The 17,419-nt window shown below is 41.7% G+C and overlaps 1 protein-coding gene across 3 annotated transcripts in view; it reads left to right on the top strand.

Annotated features, from left to right (window-relative positions):
• Positions 1-17,419, top strand: part of LOC126237265 (triokinase/FMN cyclase-like) — a 243,471-nt gene that overhangs the window by 185,345 nt on the left and 40,707 nt on the right. For all 3 annotated transcript variants that reach the window (XM_049947192.1, XM_049947193.1, XM_049947191.1), the window contains exons 9-11: positions 8,507-8,666; positions 9,082-9,311; positions 14,857-15,022. In XM_049947192.1, the coding sequence (XP_049803149.1) occupies positions 8,507-8,666; positions 9,082-9,311; positions 14,857-15,022 (556 nt within the window). The remainder of the gene's footprint in view (positions 1-8,506; positions 8,667-9,081; positions 9,312-14,856; positions 15,023-17,419) is intronic.

The raw sequence follows: 17,419 nt of genomic DNA, 5'->3' as shown, positions 1-17,419 counted from the left end.
TTTTTTACAAACATTCAATATGCGAACCATGAGTGACCCGGCAGACGGCAATACGGAAATCAAATTCTTGCCATACCCGTCCCAGCATGGCTTCGTCGACTGTGGCAGTCACTTCCCGTATTCTCTCCCAGAGCTCTGCTACATCACGTTGTAGAGGCGGTACATACACCAGATCTTTAATTTGATCCCACAGAAAAAGTCACACAGAGTGAGATCTGTTGTTTTTGTCAAACTCCAACATACAGAAAATTCGCTCCGCACCCGAATTCACCATGTTTGCGACTAGCACTGACTATCGCTGTGGCGGTGTATATATATATATATATATATATATATATATATATATATATATATATATATATATATATATATAAAAAGAAAGATGATGAGACTTACCAAACAAAAGCGCTGGCAGGTCGATAGACACACAAACAAACACAAATATACACACAAAATTCAAGCTTTCGCAACAAACTGTTGCCTCATCAGGAAAGAGGGAAGGAGAGGGAAAGACGAAAGGATGTGGGTTTTAAGGGAGAGGGTAAGGAGTCATTCCAATCCCGGGAGCGGAAAGACTTACCTTAGGTGTATATTTGTGTTTGTTTGTGTGTCTATCGACCTGCCAGCGCTTTTGTTTGGTAAGTCTCATCATCTTTCTTTTTAGATATATTTTTTCCACGTGGAATATATATATATATATATATATATATATATATATATATATATATATATATATATATATATATATATATATATATATATAACAGAGGGAAACATTCCACGTGGAAAAAATATATCTAAAAAGAAAGATGATGAGACTTACCAAACAAAAGCGCTGGCAGGTCGATAGACACACAAACAAACACAAATATACACACAAAATTCAAGCTTTCGCAACAAACTGTTGCCTCATCAGGAAAGAGGGAAGGAGAGGGAAAGACGAAAGGATGTGGGTTTTAAGGGAGAGGGTAAGGAGTCATTCCAATCCCGGGAGCGGAAAGACTTACCTTAGGGGGAAAAAAGGACAGGTATACACTCGCACACACACACATATCCATCCACACATACAGACAGTCTGCTTGTGTCTGTATGTGTGGATGGATATGTGTGTGTGTGTGCGAGTGTATACCTGTCCTTTTTTCCCCCTAAGGTAAGTCTTTCCGCTCCCGGGATTGGAATGACTCCTTACCCTCTCCCTTAAAACCCACATCCTTTCGTCTTTCCCTCTCCTTCCCTCTTTCCTGATGAGGCAACAGTTTGTTGCGAAAGCTTGAATTTTGTGTGTATATTTGTGTTTGTTTGTGTGTCTATCGACCTGCCAGCGCTTTTGTTTGGTAAGTCTCATCATCTTTCTTTATATATATATAAGAAAAATGATCCTAATCCTACTCCTAATGATCCAACTCCCCAAGACACCATCCAAATTGAACCCTGCCTGGAACAGTTCCGTCCTCCGTCACAGCGGGACCCACCTCCTCTTCCTCAAAATCACCCTCTCCAAACCTTCCAGGAATTTCTCACTTCCAGCCTTGCATCTCGATCCTTCTTAAAAAACCTTAATACTACACCCAACTTCACCACTGCTGAAGCCCAGGCTATCCGTGATCTGAAGGCTGACCGATCCATCGTCATTCTTCCGGCGGACAAGGGTTCCACGACCGTGGTACTTGATCGTCGGGAGTATGTGGCTGAGGGACTGCGTCAGCTTTCAGACAACACCACATACAAAGTTTGCCAAGGTAACCCCATTCCCGATGTCCAGGCGGAGCTTCAAGGAATCCTCAGAACCTTAGGCCCCCTGAAAAACCTTTCACCTGACTCCATCAACCTCCTGACCCCACCGACACCCCGCACCCCAACCTTCTACCTTCTTCCTAAAATCCACAAACCCAATCATCCCGGCCGCCCCATTGTAGCTGGTTACCAAGCCCCCACAGAACGTATCTCTGCCTACGTAGATGAACACCTTCAACCCATTACATGCAGTCTCCCATCCTTCATCAAAGACACCAACCACTTCCTTGAACGCCTGGAATCCTTACCCAATCTGTTACCCCCGGAAACCATCCTTGTAACCATTGATGCCACTTCCTTATACACAAATATTCCGCACGTCCAGGGCCTCGCTGCGATGGAGCATTTCCTTTCACGCCGATCACCTGCCACCCTACCTAAAACCTCTTTCCTCATTACCTTAGCCAGCTTCATCCTGACCCACAACTTCTTCACTTTTGAAGGCCAGACATACCAACAATTAAAGGGAACAGCCATGGGTACCAGGATGGCCCCCTCGTACGCCAACCTATTCATGGGTCGCTTAGAGGAAGCCTTCTTGGTTACCCAGGTCTGCCAACCCAAAGTTTGGTACAGATTTATTGATGACATCTTCATGATCTGGACTCACAGTGAAGAAGAACTCCAGAATTTCCTCTCCAACCTCAACTCCTTTGGTTCCATCAGATTCGCCAGGTCCTACTCCAAATCCCATGCCACTTTCCTTGACGTTGACCTCCACCTGTCCAATGGCCAACTTCACACGTCCGTCCACATCAAACCCACCAACAAGCAACAGTACCTCCATTATGACAGCTGCCACCCATTCCACATCAAACGGTCCCTTCCCTACAGCCTAGGTCTTCGTGGCAAACGAATCTGCTCCAGTCCGGAATCCCTGAAACATTACACCAACAACCTGACAACAGCTTTCGCATCCCGCAACTACCCTCCCGGCCTGGTACAGAAGCAAATAACCAGAGCCACTTCCTCATCCCCTCAAACCCAGAATCCCCCACAGAAGAACCACAAAAGCGCCGCACTTGTGACAGGATACTTTCCGGGACTGGACCAGACTCTGAATGTGGCTCTCCAGCAGGGATACGACTTCCTCAAATCCTGCCCTGAAATGAGATCCATCCTTAATGAAATCCTCCCCACTCCGCCAAGAGTGTCTTTCCGCCGTCCACCTAACCTTCGTAACCTGTTAGTTCATCCCTATGAAATCCCCAAACCACCTTTCCTACCCTCTGGCTCCTATCCTTGTAACCGCCCCCGGTGTAAAACCTGTCCCATGCACCCTCCCACCACCACCTACTCCAGTCCTGTAACCCGGAAGGTGTACACGATCAAAGGCAGAGCCACGTGTGAAAGCACCCACGTGATTTACCAACTGACCTGCCTACACTGTGATGCATTCTATGTGGGAATGACCAGCAACAAACTGTCCATTCGCATGAATGGACACAGGCAGACAGTGTTTGTTGGTAATGAGGATCACCCTGTGGCTAAACATGCCTTGGTGCACAGCCAGCACATCTTGGCACAGTGTTACACCGTCCAGGTTATCTGGATACTTCCCACCAACACGAACCTATCCGAACTCCGGAGATGGGAACTTGCCCTTCAGTATATCCTCTCTTCTCGTTATCCGCCAGGCCTCAATCTCCGCTAATTTCAAGTTGCCTCCACTCATACCTCACCTGTCTCTCAACAACTTCTTTGCCTCTACTCTTCCACCTCGACTGACATCTCTGCCCAAACTCTTTGTCTTTAAATATGTCTGCTTGTGTCTGTATGTGTGGATGGATATGTGTGTGTGTGCGAGTGTATACCTGTCCTTTTTTCCCCCTAAGGTAAGTCTTTCCGCTCCCGGGATTGGAATGACTCCTTACCCTCTCCCTTAAAACCCACATCCTTTCGTCTTTCCCTCTCCTTCCCTCTTTCCTGATGAGGCAACAGTTTGTTGCGAAAGCTTGAATTTTGTGTGTATATTTGTGTTTGTTTGTGTGTCTATCGACCTGCCAGCGCTTTTGTTTGGTAAGTCTCATCATCTTTCTTTTTAGATATATTTTTTCCACGTGGAATGTTTCCCTCTGTTATATATATATATAAAACTTTCAGGGTTCAGGGTTTCTCTTCAAAATGACAAATGTATGGTTCCCGGACTTTATGTACACCCTGTATGTCCCCACAATCATTGTTAAAACTGGCTGTGACAAAGGAAACAAATACGCAAATTTTTTGTTCACAAAAAATATATAATCTGTCTCTGTTTGAATATTCATTAGAGTATCATGCAAATATCTGAAGGAAATTGGCCACGAACTTTTAGAAATTTGTAGTAACAACAATTTGCTTTTATAAATTACAAATCCATTTACATATTATACATATTACAAATTAGGTATATAAAACCCATGCATATTTGCATGAAACTATGTATCTTTGTGTCTTAAAGCAATAGATGAATAACTTCATATATATAAAAACAAAGATGATGTAACTTACCAAACGAAAGCGTTGGTATGTTGATAGACACACAAACAAACACAAACACACACACACACACACACACACACAAAATTCCAGCTTTCGCAACCCACGGTTACTTCATCAGGAAAGAGGGAAGGAGAGGGAAAGACGAAAGGATGTGGGTTTTAAGGGAGAGGATAAGGAGTCATTCCAATCCCGGGAGCGGAAAGACCTACCTTAGGGGGAAAAAAGGACAGGTATACACTCGCGCACACACACATATCCATCCGCACATATACAGACACAAGCAGACATGTGTAAAGGCAAAGAGTTTGGGCAGAGATGTCAGTCGAGGCGGAAGTACAGAGGCAAAGATGTTGTTGAATGACAGGTGAGGGATGAGCGGCGGCAACTTGAAATTAGCGGAGGTTGAGGCCTGGTGGGTAATGGGAAGAGAGGATATATTGAAGGGCAATTGTTGTTTACCAACCCAAGTTCACCACAGGATCAACATAGCTCAGCTTTAACCAACACTTTTTCGACTTTTTTCACACCAGATCTCCAGTTGCTTTCTAGTTCACCTTTATCTCTCCCCATATATTTTTATTTTCATTTTCATTTCAGCCTCATGTTACACTTTCCACATTCTAATACCATGTCACCCTCACAACATCCCCACAATGACCCCATTAAGTTTTATTTACATTCCCTCCGCAAATATGCCTTCGCCCTAGCCAGATTACACTCCCATATTTTATTTACTCAGGCTTGTCTGACATTTGGCATTACCCCCAAACGCCTCACACTTCCCATCTCTGGCTGTAACCCTTCTTTCCATCAGTCCCTATACCAGTTCCAAACTGAACAATCCATAGCCCTCACCCACCTAATCCTTCACCTACACAGCAACTCAGCCAATGAACACACCCGTCAACTCCTATCCTCTCCCACATCCACACCGGCTGTTCAGAGCATCCTCCTACAGGCCAGCCGCAAATTAGAACAGCATGCCACCCTCCACCTCCAAAAACTATCCAATCTCCTGGTTTCCCACCTCCGGAAAGGCAACTCATTCACCCTGCACAACCTTTCCAGCAAACCTCAATCTCCTCTCATTGCACACAGACTCAGTCTCTCCCATCTACTCAATCTCCCACTTCCAGCTCCACTCCCCCCAAAACCTCAAAATTCCAATCAACGCAATCTGGAACCACAACACCCTAATTCAGTAGTTAACCTTTCCTCCAAACCTCTCTCCCAATCCAAAACCTCTGTCCTATCCAAAGGCCTCACCTTCAGCCCTACTCCCAGATTCAACCAAACAGCCCTCGTCAAAGATCTACTGTCCTACACTCGTACTCTCTGCTGGAAACATCATTTTGCCACGAAGAAAAATAATCCTAATCCTACTCCTAATGATCCAACTCCCCAAGACACTATCCAAATTGAACCCTGCCTGGAACAGTTCTGACCTCCGTCACAGAGGGACCCACCTCCTATTCCTCAAAATCACCCTCTCCAAATCTTCCAGGAATTTCTCACTTCCAGCCTTGCCTCTCAATCCTTCTTGAAAAACCTTAATCCTACTCCCAACATCGCCACTGCTGAAGCCCAGGCTATCCATGATCTGAAGGCTGACCGATCCATCATCATTCTTCCGGCGGACAAGGGTTCCACGACCGTGATACTTGATCATTGGGAGTATGTGGCTGAGGGACTGCGTCAGCTTTCAGACAACACTACATACAAAGTTTGCCAAGGTAATCCCATTCCTGATGTCGAGGCGGAGCTTCAAGGAATCCTCAGAACCTTAGGCCCCCTGAAAAACCTTTCACCTGACTCCATCAACTTCCTTACCCCACCGACACCCCGCACCCCTACCTTCTACCTTCTTCCTAAAATTCACAAACCCAATCATCCCGGCCGCCCCATTGTAGCTGGTTACCAAGCCCCCACAGAACGTATCTCTCCCTATGTGGATCAACACCTTCAACCCATTATATGCAGTCTCCCATCCTTCATCAAAGACACCAACCACTTTCTCGAGAGCCTGGAATCCTTACCCAATCTGTTACCCCCGGGAACCATCCTTGTAACCATTGATGCCACTTCCTTATACACAAATATTCCGCACGTCCAGGGCCTCGCTGCGATGGAGCACTTCCTTTCACGCCGATCACCTGCCACCCTACCTAAAACCTCTTTCCTCATTACCTTAGCCAGCTTCATCCTGACTCACAACTTCTTCACTTTCGAAGGCCAGACATACCAACAATTAAAGGGAACAGCCATGGGTACCAGGATGGCCCACTCATACGCCAACCTATTTATGGGTCGCTTAGAGGAAGCCTTCTTGGTTACCCAGGCCTGCCAACGAAAAGTTTGGTACAGATTTATTGATGACATCTTCATGATCTGGACTCACAGTGAAGAACTCCAGAATTTCCTCTCCAACCTCAACTCCTTTAGTTCCACCAGATTCGCCAGGTCCTACTCCAAATCCCATGCCACTTTCCTTGACATTGACCTCCATCTGTCCAATCGGCAGCTTCACACATCCATCCACATCAAACCCACCAACAAGCAACAGTACCTCCATTATGACAGCTGCCACCCATTCAATATCAAACGGTCCCTTCCCTACGGCCTAGGTCTTCGTGGCAAACGAATCTGCTCCAGTCCTGAATCCCTGAACCATTACACCAATAACCTGAAAACAGCTTTCGCATCCCACAACTACCCTCCCGACCTGGTACAGAAGCAAATAACCAGAGCCACTTCCTCATCCCCTCAAACCCAGAACCTCCCACAGAAAAACCCCAAAAGCGCCCCACTTGTGACAGGATACTTTCCGGGACTGGATCAGACTCTGAATGTGGCTCTCCAGCAGGGATACGACTTCCTCAAATCCTGCCCTGAAATGAGATCCATCCTTCATGAAATCCTTCCCACTCCACCAAGAGTGTCTTTCCGCCGTCCACCTAACCTTCGTAACCTCTTGGTTCATCCCTATGAAATCCTCAAACCACCTTCCCTACCCTCTGGCTCCTATCCTTGTAACCGCCCCCGGTGTAAAACCTGTCCCATGCACCCTCCCACCACCACCTACTCCAGTCCTGTAACCCGGAAGGTGTACACGATGAAAGGCAGAGCCACATGTGACAGCACCCACGTGATTTACCAACTGACCTGCCTACACTGTGATGCATTCTATGTGGGAATGACCAGCAACAAACTGTCCATTTGCATGAATGGACACAGGCAGACAGTGTTTGTTGGTAATGAGCATCACCCTGTGGCTAAACATGCCTTGGTGGGTGCACGGCCAGCACATCTTGGCACAGTGTTACACCGTCCAGGTTATCTGGATACTTCCCACCAACACCAACCTATCCGAACTCCGGAGATGGGAACTTGCTCTTCAATATATCCTCTCTTCCCGTTACCCACCAGGCCTCAATCTCCGCTAATTTCAAGTTGCCGCCACTCATACCTCACCTGTCATTCAACATCATCTTTGCCTCTTCACTTCCGCCTCGACTGACATCTCTGCCCAAACTCTTTGTCTTGAAATATGTCTGCTTGTGAGATGTCTGCTTGTGTGTGTATATGTGTGGATGGATATGTGTGTGTGTGTGCGCGAGTGTATACCCGTACTTTTTTCCCCCTAAGGTAAGTCTTTCTGCTCCCGGGATTGGAATGACTCCTTACCCTCTCCCTTAAAACCCACATCCTTTCGTCTTTACCTCTGCTTCCCTCTTTCCTGATGAGGGAACAGTTTGTTGCGAAAGCTTGAATTTTGTGTGTATGTTTGTGTTTGTTTGTGTGTCTATCGACGTGCCAGCGCTTTCATTTGGTAAGTCACATCATCTTTGTTTTTAGATATATATATATATATATATATATATATATATATATATATATATATATATTCAACCCAAGTTCACCACAGGATCAACACAGCCCAGCTTTAACCAACACTTTTTTGCCTTTTTAAAAAAATGTTTGTGATTCTATCGACCTGCCAGCGCTTTCGTATGGTAAGTCACATCATCTTTGTTTTGAATCCAATGTTGTGTCAGAATTTGAAAGCAATTGGTGAAGAAAATTTCAGAGACATAAAATTCTGAACATTTTTATTTATATATGAGTAAATTGCACGTATGAGGAAACTGTCCAATTTGCCCATTTGCAAATCTCTAGTGTTTGGCTAAATTGTGCTCTGTAGTTATTATTATTTTTCTTTTTTGTATTTTAGATTTGTTCAGCTTCAGAGGCAGTAGAAATAATGTTGGATAAGTTGATCACTACTTTATCATTGAAGGAGGGAGATGAAGTTGCAGCTCTGATAAACAACCTGGGAGGATCTTCACACATAGAAGAATGGATCATAGCTAATGAAGTAATTAATCAACTTGGTATGTAGTTTTTTTCCCTGTAGTTACAAGGAATCACTTCTAAATGTCACTGTACAAAATAATATTAATAGTAATATCAAATTTCATGCGTGATTCATTAAGGTCCCAGTTGTAGACAACAAATTGGAATCTTGTGACCTTACAGTAGACAGACATGTACAGTTACCTGTTTCTTTCATGTGCCCATCTTCCTCACGGAAAGCCTTCAAGCTATGGGTATAATGCAATAGTTGCTATCAATTCAAACTATACAAGCATTCATGGTGGATTACCTTCACTTACTGGAATAAAACAGTACTCTAGGATGTGTCACTAAAGTGATAGTTATAGCTTTATTTTAATTTAATTTTGTTCTGTATTCAAAACTGCACTTAATAACTAAGTTTTATTGTTGTGTCTGCATCTTCATACACAGGCTCAAAGAACATAAACGTGAAGCGAATTTATGTTGGTGCACTTATGACATCACTTGACATGCTTGGAATGCAAGTATGTCTTCTCCGACTTGATGCAGAAAACAAAGATAAATGGTTGAGATACTTGGACTGTGAGACAAATGCTCCAGCTTGGCCTGGTACGAAGCTCTCGTTACCATCACATTTTAAACCACAAAATAGTGAGTCTGACATTGAGGAACATATTGAGGTAAGTGTTTATTCTTTCTCCCATTGCACTGGTAAAGGAATACATGGGGTGACTTCCAAAAGTAAGTTATACATGTCGTGCCATTTTAAAAGCTTTGCACAACAAGAGTGATGCATTATCAGATGGGAGTTTTGTTGCAGGGACAGGTCTGCTGCAGTAAGGATAACAGACACACTACAGTATGGGAGTGAAACAGTGCAGTTGCTGGTGTTGAAGTATGCAGGACAGTATGATTCTTTTTGGCAAAACATTTAAACTGCATGTTGACAGGGTGTATATGTGGACAAGAAAAAAGAAATTCAGGATTTTTCAGAGACTTCAAGGTTAAAAATACACTTTTCCTTGGTGAAAATACACTTTTTATCATGTGAATATGCAATGTACCCTTGGTGTGTGTACACTTTTTTTCCGTGTTAAGTGACAGTATATTTTCCCTCAGAGCTGTAAAACTTATCAATACTTTGAATGGTAAAGATTTTATACATCGGCATAGAACTTCCCGGCACTTTAGGAAATAAAACCCAGCAAAAAAACAATGCAGTTTGGAAAGATCTTTGATGTGTGGCAACACATACACTGCATATTTTTGTACTACAAAAGTATAAATACAAATTCCACTCAATACAGCATGGTAGCTTCCAAACCACTGAAATCAAGATTGTGATGCCCTTTTTGTCAGCCAATCATAGTTCATGTCAAGTGATCTCGCTGGCCAAAGACAGTACAGAGAATAGGACATGTGATGTAGTCAGCCAACAGCAACAAAACTACTTAGTAGGGCAAATACACAATAGAGGAAGTTAATGATTTAAATTAATATACATCACTATAGCTACAAGAAACCTAAGCTTTCACACGTAATACTGGTTATCGAAAATTTTTTGCTGTTTATTTTCAAGGGTGTGGTTAGGCAGAATCCTAAGAGCACAGCTTAAATTGCTGCAACTGGCTATTTCTGACAAGCATGATTATTGATTTCACTGCTGTGCACCGAATATTTGGTGGGTTGCCTCACTGAAGAATTTTTTTTTAAAAGAATGATTATACTTTTTCCCATTGTTATTGTGTACTTTCTAATCTATGAAAATACTAAAATAAATGATGAAAACTAACCTTGAAGTTTGGTCTTTGCCCTTTAAGATATATCAAACACAAATGTGTCAATAAAATTTTAAATAATCACATAAATGGCTGGCCTTTTGGGCCTAAAATTTTTCTGTATGGCTTGTCCTCGAAGTATTAAGTTTTGAAGAGATTCAAATGCTCTGTGATGTAAGAGATTCATTGCACAGTTTCACACATAATGTTATTCATCTTGCATAAAAGGAAATTTATTTTCAGAATTACATTTCTCAGACCATTGTGTAACAGTAGATGACATGTATTTGAGTAAATCATATAAATATTTTTAACAATATTATGAACAGGACAGATTGAACCTCACAGTAAAAACGAAGCGTTGAGTTACAGACAGGTATGATGAAAAGGCTGCTACAAATATGTTTATCAGCCAAAGCCCTTTCTCCGCGCGTGCGCCCACACACACACACACACACACACACACACACACACACACACACACACACACACGACTACTACCTCTAGCCACTCCAATGTTACCACAATTCGACTCCATAAATCTACTATAGTGGAAATTCACTGAAACAAGTATCATGATAATTACATTTTATACTTGATGTTGCCGTATTTGGCAGAGATATAGATTTGACCAACTGATGTACCACACATACAGTATTAACCAGAAGATCATTTCCTATGTTCATGCAGACCAGCCTTCCTGTACCGTTCAGTACTGTACCCTGTGAGTTACATATAAGAGGCTGTGTGCGCAGTTTATTTGGCATACCAGACGTCTTTTGTGTTCCTTGCAACAGTTCGATTCTTTCAGGCACAAAACTGAGATGGGACAATGTCCCATCCAGTTCTACTGTGCATTGCTGCAGATCGACTTTGGTCCCTCAGGAAGTCCAGACCCAGAATATCATAGCTAATGCACACAGAAGGCAGAACTTCTGCACATATTGGTGGAAATGAGAGAATTCACACTTTTACCACCCACACCAGCTACAGTGTGTTGGCTTCAAATTCACTGTACTCTGGCTAGCCATGGTTGCCTGTGATCCTGTATCCAACAACAACTTACATTATCTTTATTTTATATAGCTGAATAGACAGATGTCTGCCACTGATTCTTTACCGGGGTGTCCCGTAGTCAAACTTATTGGGAGCATTGCACAGTAGTTGCACCGTCCCCTGTACCATTTAATGCATGCTCTGTGTGCCTGTGGACATTTTTGAACAGTGCACCCAACTTTCTTGCACTTCTGACATTGTGTTTTCATACAGAAATGTTGAATGTGTCCTGGAGCACCACACCTATAACACACAATCTCCACATTAAACACTACCCAATTCTCCTTTAGTCTAGTTACAGAAGCAATTTCAATCAAAGATAATGCAGTTGGCTCTGCTTTGTCCAGGGTTTTCAGAAACTCTATCTGTACTTTCCATAACATTTCATTTGGTAGGCCCTGCAAAAATCCATCAAGCGCCCATTGTTGTGCCTCCCGCAAAATGACTTTATTGGCATGATCATCATTCGTTAAGTCATTGTGTTGACATTGGTTTGTCTGATGTGGACCACAAAACATTCCATTGATTTTCCCTGCTTCTGCACTCCACCATTAAGTTGGTCACAATAATACCACGAGGTATTGTTTTTCCTGTAATGATCCACTAACACTTCTTGAAAGTCTGTGAAGGGCTGAGCATCTTGCAGTTTCTCTTTGCACATCATGTATGTGCTGCCATTTCCCACCAGTTTTAAATGAGCTACACTTAACAATTGTTCATTACTCCAACCTAATTTCATGGTCATATGCAAATTATCCATGACAGAAATATCGTCTCCAGGTTTAGCAGGAAACATTGCCACCAAAGAAGTCATACCAACACCAAGGATAGATAAAAATACATCCAAAGACGACCTTTCCCTTATGTAACCCTTCAAATGTTTCACTTCTCTACAAAAAACTTAATTGTCAGCTCTAACCTTAGCTACCTCATTTAGTAAATGCTGAATTGTCTCCTGGGCTGTTGCTTTTACAGGGACAACAATTTTGCTCAGCACTCCCACCAAAATCATATACCGGGTGATCAAAAAGTCAGTATAAATTTGAAAACTTAATAAATCACGGAATAATGTAGATAGAGAGGCACAAATTGACACACATGCTTAGAATGACATGGGGTTTTATTAGAACAAAAAAAAAAAAAAAAATACAAAAGTTCAAAAAATGTCCGACAGATGGCACTTCATCTGATCAGAATAGCAATAATTATCATAACAAAGTAAGACAAAGCAAAGATGATGTTCTTTACAGGAAATGCTCAGTATGTCCACCATCATTCCTCAACAATAGCTGTAGTCAAGGAATAATGTTGTGAACAGCACTGTAAAGCATGTCTGGAGTTATGGTGAGGCACTGGCGTCGGATGTTGTCTTTCAGCATCCCTAGAGATGTTGGTCAATCACGATACACTTGCGACTTCAGGTAACCCCAAAGCCAATAACCGCATAGACTGAGGTCTGGGGACCTGGCAGGCCAAGCATGACGAAAGTGGCGGCTGAGCACACGATCATCACCAAACGACGCGCGCAAGAGATCTTTCACACGTCTAGCAATATGGGGTACCTCTCACCCGTCACGGTAGCAGTTACAACACCAGAAATCATGCATTTTCTTGAAGAAAAAAGGCCCAATAATGGTAGATGTGGTAAATCCAACCCATACCGTGACTTTCTTGTCATGCAATGGAGTTTCCACGGTGGTTCTAGGATTTTCGGTAGCCCAAATTCTGCAGTTGGGGGCATTGACAGAGCCTCGGAGTGTGAAATGAGCTTCGTCGGTCCACAACACTTTACTCAACCAATTGTCATCTTCCGCCATCTTTTGAAATGCCCACACCGCAAATGCCCTCCACTTCACTAAATCGCCAGGTAACAGTTCATGATGCTGATGGATTTTGTACAGATAGCATCGGAGGGTACGCCAAAGTGCCAACCAAACAGTAGTGTATGGAATGCCGGTGTGACGTGCGACTGCACGAGCGCTGACTTCCCCGTGCGTAGACGATCCTGCTACAGTCTCCATTTCTTCCTGAACTGTCTCAGCAGCATTACACCTTGTGCTCGGTCGGCCACTACGGGGTCTATCGTGTAAACAACCCGTGGCTTAGAACTTCGAAATCATTCTCGCCACAACTGCATTTGTCAATGGACCTTTACCCATTCGAATCCCCTTCCTATGGCAATAGGATCGTAATGCTGAACTAGCACATTCCCCATTCTGATAATACAACTTCACTAAAAGCGCCTTTTCAGGTAACGTCAACATGCTGCGACGACTGCTGGTGCATCTGATTCTCTCTCTCTCATTACAGCTCCTTTTATACACGATTGTCATGTGCAGTCACTGACGGTTTGCTGTCCAGCGCCATCTCTGTCGGACATTTTGTGAACTTCATTTTTTTTTTTTTTTTTTTAAATAAAACCCTATGTCATTCCAAGGATGTGTGTCAATTTTTACCTCTCTATCTACATTATTCCGTGGTTTATTTAGTTTTCAAATTTATACTGACTTTTTGATCACCTGGTACTTTAAATGCATTACTCCACACTAATGGTGTAATTTTCATGGGAAGAAAAATTGCAAACTTTTGCTGATAAGTGGGCCAAAGTTACTTGCAAAGGGCCAAAGTAACCTCAACTTCATGAAACATCTTGTAGAATCTATTTAGGGAGTTAAAGAATTTTGACTATACTACTTACAGTATATTTATTTCCTTATGAAGTTTGTTGTAAATAATCCACTATGGTTTAGAAGGAACAATGGTGTACATAATTATGATACCAGAAGAAAAAAATGACATTCATTATACCACATTAAGGTTGTCTTAACCAACTGAAAAAAGTTTCTCTTTAACAACTCCATCTATTCCATAGAAGAAAGGGGATTGGTAGGAATTATTAACTCACAATAGTGCTAAAAAAACTGTAGCCATAATTACGTATGAGCATGTAGTGTGAATGCAAAATGACTACTTCCATATCATTACAATTAATCATAAAAATGATACATGTAACATGAAACTAAGTAACTAACAAATCTGTGCTGTCAAACTGGTTCTGAAATTCTTTGGTATTCTGAATGATTTGTAAAAGCAATAACTTACTTGACCTTGTAGCATTTGTTGTCTCTCTCTTCCCCCTCCCCCAGTACAACATAAATTGTTAGGCAAACAAACTTGTCTGACGCCATGATCCATTGTCCATAAAACCAAAATCATCAAGGATAAACTTTTTTGCAAAAATTATTTAAAAAGAAATATAATTGGTAATTATATTCTGATATTAGCACTGATAAGATGTAATAGTAGTATATTTCTTGATCTATCTGCTTAGCTCCCACTAACTTTACACATTTAATTACCACAATAATGCATAATTGGTTATCATTAACAGTTACAGGAAAAAGGTTTGATTCTTGGTGATGAGGAAACTTCAATATTCAAAGAGTGCCTGTCTGCCGCTTCAAATGCTATTATCACAGCAGAAAAACATTTAAATGAACTAGATAGTGGATGTGGTGATGGAGATTGTGGATCTACTTTGCGAAGATTGGCAGAAGGTGTGGTAACAAATATAACAGGTGTAATTGAATAATTGTTTCATTGTCATTATCAGCATTTCAAAGTGCATGTGTAAGTGATATCCATTCAAAATGGTAAAAAAATCAATATACTGTATGCCTGCAAGTAAATGAGTAATGCTGAAATAGTGGCACCCTTAGCTGAGATACTAGATTTGTATTTGGGAGAAGCAGAGTTCAAACCCATATGCAGAGGTCCTGATTTGAATGTTATGTGGTTTATGTAAATTACTTTATGTGAATGCAGCATCGGTTTCTCCAACAAGGCCATGGCTGATTTGCTCCTTCGTTCATGCCTAAGTGAGCCAGCATGCCACTTCTAATAATCCCATTGTCAATAAGACATTGAACCCCCACCTTACTTTCAAGTAATTTGTGGTGGCATGTAACTCTTGGTCATTTATGGTCTCTGTCCAAAAGAAATTTACGTCTTGTGAACAAGATATAAAACAATGTAGCAAATGATATTTTGTACATAACAGAATATAAATTTGTTTTTCAAACATGTTTTTTCATTCTCTTCTTGAGATTAAGAGGACAGGGAAACAATGTTTTCTGTGTAATCATCAAACAGGCTATGCAGCATCACTTACTTTCTGCTACTGTGTGTTGGGGGTAGGGGGAGGGGGGGCAGTAAAGAAGAGATAAACAAGAAAAGAAAAAGAACAGTTTAGTGACTGTCAGCTGAACAGCATGAGAAGAATATCATCAACAGGTGCTTCATAATTTGTATTTGTTCAGAAGAAATAATCTCTGGGTACTCAAGAATCTCTGTAACAGGATAATATAGTGGTTTGGCAGCAACCACATCATTCATATAGCCAGCAAGGGCAACTTTTAAGCTATATATATTATTATTGATATTAATACTGATGCAGTGCTGTTAGTGTTACTCTTATTTGGCACACATGCAGTGACAGTTGGTGTGTAAAGGAGAAACGTTGGAAATTCACTGTAGAAAGTGCTGCTAACTTGCTTGCTTGTCAGAACCAGGGGGGCAGAATGTCATGCGAAAAGGTTGAAATTTGTCTGTAGAAGTGCTTGTTTACATGTATTTTGCATGCATGTCCTGTAATAGTTTATTTGATTTTTTATTTGGTCCTGTTGATTGCATATCAAACAAAGGGTGTACTAGTAATAGACAAGTGAAATAATACAAAATTAAGTGAGCATTTTATGTATGATACAAATACTTATTTTCCATGAACGATTGATTGCAGATAATATTAAAACCTGCATTTTACTGGTGTATGTTCAAGTGAATACTTAAAATAGCAGAATGAGTGGAAGTACACATTTTTATCACAGTGCCACAAATAAATAATGACATTGCATTTTGTCATTGTGATTTAAATTAAAATACAAAAGTCTATCTTCATCACATAGGTAGTCCAAGTGAATACTTAATAGTGTAGAATAAATGGTAGTACACATTTTAAACTATGATATAAATAAATTTAAATTTTTATCACTATAATTTATGTTGAAAGTACACAATTCTGTCTTCATGACATCAGTAAAGATTTTATTTCCTGTATTTTTACTCAAAAGGATACCTTCTTACTCTAGGAATCCACTCATTTTATAATAAGATTGTTCTCAAGGCAATGTTTCTAGTTTCCTTTTGAATACCTGCATGTTACCAGTTTCCTCTTTTATACTGATGGGAAGCTTGTTATATACTTTTATTCCTGACTCAGTTGCTCTCTTATGGACTTTTGTCAGAGTTGCAGAGCATTGGTGGAAATTTTTCCCCTGTCTTGTGTTATGCTTGTGAATGTCACAGGTTTTCTGGAATAATTCCTTGTTGCTGGCTATATATATATATATATATATATATATATATATATATATATATATATATAGACACACACACACTCCTGGAAATTGAAATAAGAACACCGTGAATTCATTGTCCCAGGAAGGGGAAACTTTATTGACACATTCCTGGGGTCAGATACATCACATGATCACACTGACAGAACCACAGGCACATAGACACAGGCAACAGAGCATGCACAATGTCGGCACTAGTACAGTGTATATCCACCTTTCGCAGCAATGCAGGCTGCTATTCTCCCATGGAGACGATCGTAGAGATGCTGGATGTAGTCCTGTGGAACGGCTTGCCATGCCATTTCCACCTGGCGCCTCAGTTGGACCAGCATTCGTGCTGGACGTGCAGACCGCGTGAGACGACGCTTCATCCAGTCCCAAACATGCTCAATGGGGGACAGATCCGGAGATCTTGCTGGCCAGGGTAGTTGACTTACACCTTCTAGAGCACGTTGGGTGGCACGGGATACATGCGGACGTGCATTGTCCTGTTGGAACAGCAAGTTCCCTTGCCGGTCTAGGAATGGTAGAACGATGGGT

This window comes from Schistocerca nitens, chromosome 2 (assembly GCF_023898315.1).
Source record: "Schistocerca nitens isolate TAMUIC-IGC-003100 chromosome 2, iqSchNite1.1, whole genome shotgun sequence".
Lineage (NCBI taxonomy): Eukaryota > Metazoa > Arthropoda > Insecta > Orthoptera > Acrididae > Schistocerca > Schistocerca nitens.
The sequence above is the reverse complement of the archived record's forward strand: the minus strand, read 5'-3'. Positions and strand labels throughout refer to the sequence as shown.